Source organism: Mercenaria mercenaria, unplaced genomic scaffold, assembly GCF_021730395.1.
Source record: "Mercenaria mercenaria strain notata unplaced genomic scaffold, MADL_Memer_1 contig_731, whole genome shotgun sequence".
Classification (NCBI taxonomy): Eukaryota; Metazoa; Mollusca; class Bivalvia; order Venerida; family Veneridae; genus Mercenaria; species Mercenaria mercenaria.
The window spans coordinates 57564-67096 of NW_026463628.1; the positions used below are offsets into that span (position 1 = coordinate 57564).

At 37.2% G+C, this 9533-nt stretch overlaps 1 protein-coding gene across 1 annotated transcript; it reads left to right on the plus strand.

The window, feature by feature from the left end:
• The first annotated feature begins 935 nt into the window (after positions 1-935).
• Positions 936-3864, plus strand: LOC128554769 (uncharacterized). Its single transcript, XM_053536077.1, has 2 exons — positions 936-1099; positions 1637-3864. Exons 1-2 carry the CDS (start codon positions 1085-1087, stop codon positions 3485-3487), a joined length of 1866 nt encoding a protein of 621 aa, XP_053392052.1. The 5' UTR covers positions 936-1084; the 3' UTR covers positions 3488-3864.
• Positions 3865-9533: the final 5669 nt, after the last annotated feature.

Consider the following 9533-nt stretch of genomic DNA (forward strand, 5'->3'; position numbering starts at 1 on the left):
TAAACTTTTAAAGCTATTTTCTTTGCAAAAGTGAGCATGGGAAAATCCATGGCCTCCATCTGCTAGGCTCATTGTTTTCTTTATTTGGTCACGTGACATTCATGTGACAAGCTAGTCTATTTTTGTATTTTTTTCACCCTTAAGCATATGGTACGCGCTATGTCTATTAAGTGCGTTATAATACTATTAATTGAAATTTAATTGGATGTATATAGCTGTTAGTTGCATGAATGGTTGGGGATGAGTTCATTTAAATATGATTTATTTATTTCAGGTTCCACAGAGGAAGTACAGATGTTACTCCCCAACCTGAATGAATTTTTATGTAAACACTGTTCTACTGAAGAATAAATGAACAGTAAAACAAGTTAATATAGTTAAATCATGTACATGTTTGTATAACTATGTTGTAACAATGAGGTAAACATAGAAATAAAATTTAGAAAACTCATTTATTTATGTGTTTACATATTGCAGAGACAGGTTGCCCATCACATTTATCTTGTACTTGATCCAACACTGTGTTATAAAGATATAATAAGGCAACCAATCAGAGGCGTCGTTTCAGGTCCCTCTCAACAAATATGGCTGCTTTCATGCATGGCTGAATATGTCAGCTCAATGAAAAATAAATGGATAAATTGGCTAGATTGTAATATCTTTCTTTAGTTCAAGGTTTGTTAAATCTGAATAAGACATTTATTAATTGAAATTAGGTATTAGCATTGTAAGGTGACAAATAATTCCTTAAGAGCGTCAAAACTGGTCACGCGAGGATAATCACAGACACTTGGGGGTCAGAACCTGTCACCCCTCTCAATCCGCCCCTGCCAGCCTTCAGCCAATATATTTTCGCCTTTTAAATCAGACTGAGCAACAATCATACAACAACTTCTGTTACCATTTCAATATGTTTAAAAAATCTTGCATATATACTCCTTTCTCATGATACCGTGGCTTCCATGATACCGGTGTAAACAGTTTTCTCGCGAGACTTTTAGTTTAGCCCCGCCTACCGGATGTTGACATAATTACTGGAGCAGACCAGAAGCCGCTCTTCCATATTGCATAATTTTTTGCGAAAATGTCAGGATTACTGGTGAGTTATTTACCTTTTTATACAAAACTAGTTCAAACATGATATCCTACCTTTGGTCCCCACCCCCTGTGTCAAAAAAACCCTCTAATTTTCCTGCAAACACTGTTTATTATCTTGAAGTTTTGGTGAGAGTATCGTCTGACAGCCTCGCTAATGACGTCATCAAACCGGAACCATGTTGTTTCTATATTTAGAACATTCGTACAAATAAAAGTATGGAAAGCCTTTAAGGCAAAAAAGTGAATTTACAGCAATATGCAAAATATAATGATATCCATTCAAGCTCCTGTACAACCTGTGTGTTTGATATATGTGTCTGTCATTTAAAAGATATTATAATCTATACTCTCACAAGATAACTGCTACTCTTTATTATTGTAGTTGGTGAAATTCTTGCCAAAATTTTAGTCTTAGATTAAATCTAGATTAGGAAATCACTTGTAAAAAAGAATTCTTTGGTAATATGAACTCTAAATGTTATTGAGTTGTATATCATTATGTTTAACCTACATTTAGTGCCCTTACTTTATATTTTAGGATCCTCCAGTAAAGAAAAGAAAACTCCAGTATGATAGATCTAATCTTCAGAGAGCATTCGAAGCTACACAGAAAGGTTTATCGGTGTATAGAGCTGCAAGAGAGTATTCAGTGCCAGAGTCAACGTTAAGAGACAGAACTTGTGGACTTGTTGCTCTGGATGTTACGATAGGCTTTGACACTATATTTTCTAAAGATGAAGAGGAAAGGTTGGTAAATCACATCACTTACATGGCAGGGATAGGGTATGGATACAGTGCATCTTCAATTAAGTATATGGCAAAGGACTATGCAGACTCATTAGGCAAGAATGTAAAGGCAAAGGAAGCTCTAAGCAACAACTGGTTTTACAGTTTCATTAAGAGGTGGCCTAATCTTGCAGTTGTAAAACCTCAAAAGCTGTCCATAGCACGAGCTAAGTCTGCCTCCAGGGAGACATTGAACAACTATTACAAAGAATTAGCAACTGTTCTGACAACTAATCACCTTAGGGACAAACCCCAAAATATATACAATGTGGATGAAACAGGGGTAAATAGTGAGCATTCTCCGCCGAAAGTTGTTTGTGATAAGAACACAGTACCTCAAAACATTACCTCATCTAGATCATCTACAGTTACAATAATTGCTGCTGGAAATGCACTGGGCAGTAGTATTCCCCCATATTATGTTTTTCCAGGCCAGCGATGGAATCCGGAATTTCTGAATGGAGCCTGCCCTGGTGCTGACGGGGAGATGTCCAAAACAGGCTGGTCGAATTCCAATGTCTTCCAGAACTATCTGACTAAACATTTTGCTACATATGTTAAGCTTAGTGAAGACAGGTCAAGCACGCCAACATTGATACTATATGATGGACACAGGTCCCATATATCACTCACTTTAACTGATTGGGCAAGAAAGTACAATGTCATCTTGTTTGTTCTGCCGCCACATTCCAGTCATGTGACTCAACCTTTAGATGTTGCAGTGTTTGGTCCATTTAAGTCCATGTACTACACAGATTGTCAGGCATACATGAGAAGGAACCCTGGAGCAAATATTACCAAATACCAGATTGCAGAACTTACTGCTACACCATATCTCAAAGCATTGTCTGCTACCAATCTAATCTCAGCCTTCAGGCGCACTGGTATACATCCGTTTGACAATAAAGCTATTTTAGACTCTCAAGTAGCCCCATCTGTAATATACTTGAATGAACAATCACAGGATACCAGTGAGAAAACTGAACCAGAAAATCCACATAGCACCTCTGAAGCTAGCGAATGTTTGGAACTTAGTTCTGAAGTCACCTCTCATGAGTTGCCGCAGTCCACTTCAGACTTTTTCCAGAAAAGGACAATAACTCAGGCTATTCCAAAAAAGCCAAAAAGGAAATTTGTTCCACCTTTCTTGGCAGGCAATCTGTTGAAAAAATCAAATACAGATATTTTGTCATCTTCTGCTGAGAAAACAAAAGAGTGTTGTGATAGTTTAAAGAAATCCAGTGTGAACAGTCAGCAGAAGAAAGCTATGAAGAAACCTGGTGTAAATAATCAGCCTAAGAAAGCTAAAAGTTCAGTCAAAATTCAAAAAGTAAATGAAGAGCCAAAACCAAGTACATCAGGCACAAGTAACAAAGGGAAGCCACTCAGTTTGATATCAGAGGATAGTTCAGATAGTGATATTGATACAGAAGTTTCAGAGGAAGAGAAATGTTGTGTTTGTGGTAACTGGGAGCCTGATGAATTGAAAGGATCAGTTTACATAACACTAGTTAATTGGGGAAAGTGTGACTTTTGTGAACACTGGACGCATTTGAAGACATGCTCCAAGATTAGAGTGTTGAGAAGAGACAGTGTGTTTTGATGTCCACACTGCCTCAGTGAAAATGAGTAAATGATTTCACAGACAATGACAATGTAAATATGTTATTTTACAGTTACAGATTGTTCAGTGTTCCTTTTGTGTTGAATTAACTTTTTCAAATTGTCTGAAAATATTAACTGTAAACTATCCTGAAGTATTCAGAAATATTAACATTACTGTGTATCAGGCTTTCCATAGTTGACACTTTTTTATGGTTGCACCGGTATCGTGGGAAACAACTTTTGACTGACAGAATTCAACATGGCGTCACAATCAGCGGGATTTCATAAACAGTAATCAGGTAATTAAAGTTTTCAATTTATTAGAATAAAGAGGAAGAATGAAGGTAACAGCAAAGATATAAAAATCTAAGGTCAGTTGCTTTCTTTCGTTTTTTTCGTTTTGCGCACGGTAAGTGCCCCGGTATCATGAGAAACCAGGCTACTATCAATGCTCAGAAAAACCAAAGATAACTTACTTCGCAATGTAAACACAATTTTCTTGTCCAAGTAATAGGAGAATAGATCCCACCTTGATGTTGCGCAGTCAAATTTACTATATAGAGCTGGGACACAGACGATATCATTAGCGGTTAAAATAAAAAAAACTTGCTGAGAAAGTCAACTACCGCTGTGCTGGAGGTAGTACAGACTCTGGTACTGAAACAACTTGTTGGGCAGGGCCGCGGGTTCGCTTCGCGCTTTGGGCATTCTTTTTTTAATATAATATTTTCAATTTCTTTTTAACAATATATTCTCAAGATAAAAAAAAAATATTTAAAAAAAAAAAAAAAGATTGCTTAAAGCACAGAGAGAACCCGCGGCCCTGCCCAAAAATAAGCTCACAGAACCAGCGTCTGTACTCTCTCGGCCAACGCGGCAGCTGACGTTGTGAGTGAGTATTTTTATTTTACCCGCTAACGATATTGTCTGTGTCCCGGCTCTGTGTAGTAAATTTGACTGTGCAACATCAAGCTGGGATCTATTCTCCTATTCCTTGGACAAGCTATTTTGTGTTGAAAACGCTCGGAGTAAGAACCAGGTCCCTGGGTCTAAGGTCAAGGTCACACTTAGAGGTTTGCATTATGGAGTGTCACAATGTATGTTATGTTACTGTTTATTGCTGTAACCAGTGTCAACTATGCCGAGGCCTGCTCCTGTTTGCAAGCACATCCACAAACACAGTTCTACGACGCTGACTTTGGTAAGACTTTTTCATTCTGTCTTAACCCTTCCTCTTAGGAAGCTGAGATCTATTCTCCTATTCCTTGGACAAGCTATTTTGTGTTGAAAACGCTCGGAGTAAGAACCAGGTCCCTGGGTCTAAGGTCAAGGTCACACTTAGAGGTCAAAGTATACAAGAATGACAACTTTGTCCTGAGCATTTCCTCGTCATGCATGGAGGGATTTTGATGTAACTTGGCACAAATGTTCACCACCATCAGACGGAGTGTCATGCGCAAGAACCAGGTCCCTAGGTCTAAGGTCAAGGTCACACTTAGAGGTCAAAAGTCAGATACAAGAATGACTTTGTCTGGAGCATTTCTTTTTGATGCATAGAGGGATTTTGATGTTACTTGGCACAATTATTTATCATCATGAGATGGAGTGTCATGCGCAAGATCCTAGAATTACTTCCCTTTGTTGTTACTATAAATAGCTTATATTCGTAACATTTTTATTACTTGTCATAGGGAAAAATCAAGACCACTTTTCTGTAGTACAACATGCATGTTACATCCAGTTTTCAGGTGTATTTTGGCCTATCTCTGCTGGTGAGGATTTTTGTGTGGACTTAGAATTTTTTCTTCTTTTTTTCTTTTTTTTTTTTTTTTAAGATTTACGTCCCTTTGTTGTTACTTTAAATAACTTATATTGTAACTTTTTGCAGTCTGTTTTTTATTTGGCATAAATGTTTGCCTCAATGAGACAAGGAGTGTCATATGCAACTCCCAGTCCTTTTGACAGCTGGCGGGCTCGACATGATGCCTGTGGGCATCTAGTTTATGAACCCCTGACCTTGTATTTAAATCTTGGGAAAAATATTTACATTGGAATTTATTACGCACTGAAAACTCAGTCAGAAAATGTTGTACACATCCAAGCACCCGGAACCACGAAATTTTGTATTTTGCCTAATTATTAAACTGACACATTATCGGGTGCTTGGATGTGTACGAAATTTATTAATTGAATTTACAAATACAAAAATTTAAACTTATAATCAATAACAACAGTACCATATATCATCAGAGGTTCCATTTCGTATGTGTTTTTAAACCCACCCAAAACGCTCTTCAAGAGGAGGTTAAAAAAGCAGGGCCCAAAATGTAAACATACGACAGTTGACAAAATTATCCGACTTTGTCGATATTTTCGAGTTTTCAAGCTGGGAAAAAAATGTTTGAAGCTCTACCTTGGTGTATATTATGCACCCCTTTGAGAAAAAAATTGTAAAAAAATTGTGTAATACATTCTAGTTTTTACAGTAAAAATGTGGTTTTATCAGTAAGACATGTGACTGTATTTCGAATTTCAAAGGAAGATCGAGCCGTATCTCATGTCTACGCCGAATTATGCATTTAGTGGTCTATAACCCAATATATTTTTCCAGTACTTTATTTAGTTAGCGAAGAGTAATAGACGCTTTACCCCTTTCTTTTTTCAAACATATCAATCCAGTCAAAATAAAATGACAGTGCGCAGTGCAAGACCCAGGTTGAAATTTAAAAGAACATATTGCTAAAATATGTTTCATCATCAACGGAAGAAATAAAAATTGAAAACGGAATTATGACACATTTTTAGCCAAAGAATGGTGTAAGAGTCTTACTTCAAAAGTAAGTCAAGACTTAATGGTATTGATACTAAACAATTATCCTTGTTACTAATGTTTGTCTGTTATCTGGCAGTAATGTTACTAATTTCACAAAATATCAGGTAGTACCGTTACTAATTAAACAAAACATCAGGTAGTACCATTACTAATTGCACAGAATCTTATCTGGATCTCTGCACAAGCAATAAAACCAGTAACTTTTAACAACCATGTACTGTGATTTATCTTCAATTATTTTGGTCCTTCAGAGTTTTGAGGTTAAGATTATATTGTCACAAACAGTCAGGGGTGTAACTGTTTTAAGTTATGTAACCTATTTCAGTTACTTTTTCAAGCATTTTATAACCTGTATTAGTTATAAAATACAGCTAACTAAGGTAAGTTATTACAAAAAAGTCTTGACCTTTACAGTGAAATAATAATAGTAGCAAACTGGTTAATCAAATTCTCTTTTAGTCTGATCATGACCTGATAAGCATAATGGGATGTTAAGAGTTTTATGGCTTTAAACCTTGTGCATGACTTTGTCAGCCTTGCATAAAAAAATTTACTACATAGCTGGAAAGATAAAAGTTCAAGGATTCAGGAAATCATTGCATTAGTCTCATTTAAAATGAGGAATTGGCACAGGAGGGTTTTAAGTTATAAAAATATAAGCAATACTGTAAATCCGGTATTATTCGCAGTGTTTTAATTATGTCTCCCCCCTTTGGGGGAGACATATTGTTTTTGCCCTGTCCGTCCGTACGTCACACTTCATTTCCGAGCAATAACTGGAGAACCATTTGACCTAGAACCTTCAAACTTCATAGGGTTGTAGGGCTGCTGGAGTAGACGACCCCTATTGTTTTTAGGGTCTCTCCGTCAAAGGTCAAGGTTACAGGGGCCTGAACATTGAAAACCATTTCCGATCAATAACTAGAGAACCACTTGACCCAGAATGTTGAAACTTTATAGGATGATTGGTCATGAAGAGTAGATGACCCCTATTGATTTTGGGGTCACTCCATCAAAGGTCAAGGTCACAGGGGCCTGAACATTGAAAACCATTTCCGGTCAATAACTAGAGAACCACTTGACCCAGAATGTTGAAACTTCATAGGATGATTGGTCATGAAAAGTAGATGACCCCTATTGATTTTGGGGTCACTCCGTCAAAGGTCAAGGTCACAGGGGCCTGAACATTGAAAACCATTTCCGATCAATAACTAGAGAATCACTTGACCCAGAATGTTGAAACTTCATAGGGTAATTGGTCATGAAGAGTAGATGAAATCTATTGATTTTGGGGTCACTCTGTCAGAGGTCAAGGTCACAGGGGCCTGAACATTGAAAACCCTTTCCGATCAATAACTAGAGAACCACTTGACCCAGAATGTTGAAACTTCATAGGATGATTGGTCATGAAGAGTAGATGACTATTGATTTTGGGGTCACTCCGTCAAAGATCAAGGTCACAGGGGCCTGAACATTGAAAACCATTTCCGATCAATAACTAGAGAACCACTTGACCCAGAATGTTGAAACTTCATAGGATGATTGAACATGCAGAGTAGATGACCACTATTGATTTTGGGATCAGTCTATTAAAGGTCAAGGTCACAGGGGCCTGGTCATGTAAAATCATTTCTGGAAAATAACTTGAGAACCACTTGACCTAGAATGTTGAAACTTAATAGGATGATTGGACATGCAGAGTAGATGACCCCTATTTATTTTGAGGTCACTTGATTAAAGGTCAAGGTCACAGGAGCCTGAACAGTGACTTGAGAACCACTAGGCCAAGAGTGTTGAAATTTAGGGGGATGACTGGACATGCAAAGTAGATGATCCCTATTGCAGCCAACCATCAGTGTCTCTTTGACTTTCGCTCCTGACCCCTATTGACTTCTTGCCTATAGGACTTTGGGGGAGACATGTGCTTTTTTTTTTTTTTTTTACAAAAGCAATTTCTAGTTTTCGCTATTTTTCGCGAATCGGGTACATCGCCAAATCATGAATCCGCATAAATATCCTCCCATAACATACAGACATATCCGAAAATATGTCCAAAATACAGTCAAGTTTAGCAATCAATACTAGCTGCCTATACATCGATGTTTATTGAATGAATTTCAATTCATTTCACATTTCAATACATTATAGATAATTCATGTAGAAAATACTGCTTAGGGTTACATTTACATGCAGCTGGCAGTTTTTAACGGAGAGCATCTCCTGGATGCACTCCGTATGTGTCAAACAAGGAGAGCGTGTGTTGTCCCAGGAGAAGATCTATGTCATCCCTTATCTTCTCAACAAACCTGATTTTTTTACACATTTTGTTTAGACAACAATAGGGATAAGCTGACAATTTATCACACCATTGTATTATATACTTGTACGTTGATTATTTATGAAATGGCTGTAACAAACATTTTATCAGCTATTAAGTGTAATAAGAACAATCGCCAGTAAATTGAATAAAGGATTTAAAGGCTCAATTATTTCAGTCTGTATGAATAAAGTAACCGATTGCTAAAACGAAATAAACGTTACCGACCATGTGTTTGACGAGTCTTTGGCATGCATAAATTCGGTACGGTACTGAAAAATTGGCATTGATATAATCACAACTTCCGGAACTGAAATTTCGCTAACATTAGGTAAAAGCCTTTGCGAATTTAAATTTCTGACCCTTCCGTCGCGAATTCATAAATCCGCGAAATAATTCATGGTGCCGGAATTCACAAAATAAAAATCACGCTAATATAAAGTGATTTACAGTAACTCAAATGGGTTATAAACAGCGATAACTTTAAACAGTTACACACCTGACTGACAAATATAAAACAATCTGAACGTCAAATTATTTTGACTAGAATTGCACTAGATTTTTCCTAGCCTTACACATTTGACTCAAGTTTATTATCGGAAGTTTCTAGAGTACCTCTGGAATCTAGAATTCTGGTGCTCAAAGCAAACGCTGTACCACTAGGCTATTTAGGCGTTTTTCCTAACAGATTAATTATGAGATATATGCAGAATAAGTTCGGTTGTGACAAGACAGTGGTGTCATTATTATTAGCTCGACTATACGAAGTATAAGGAGAGCTATCCTACTCGCCCCGGCGTCGGCGTCGGCGTCTTTCCGCGTCCCCACCTTGGTTAAAGTTTTGGTGCACTTTCTCTTTTTTCAACTTATCTCTGTAATTACTTGATGGATTTG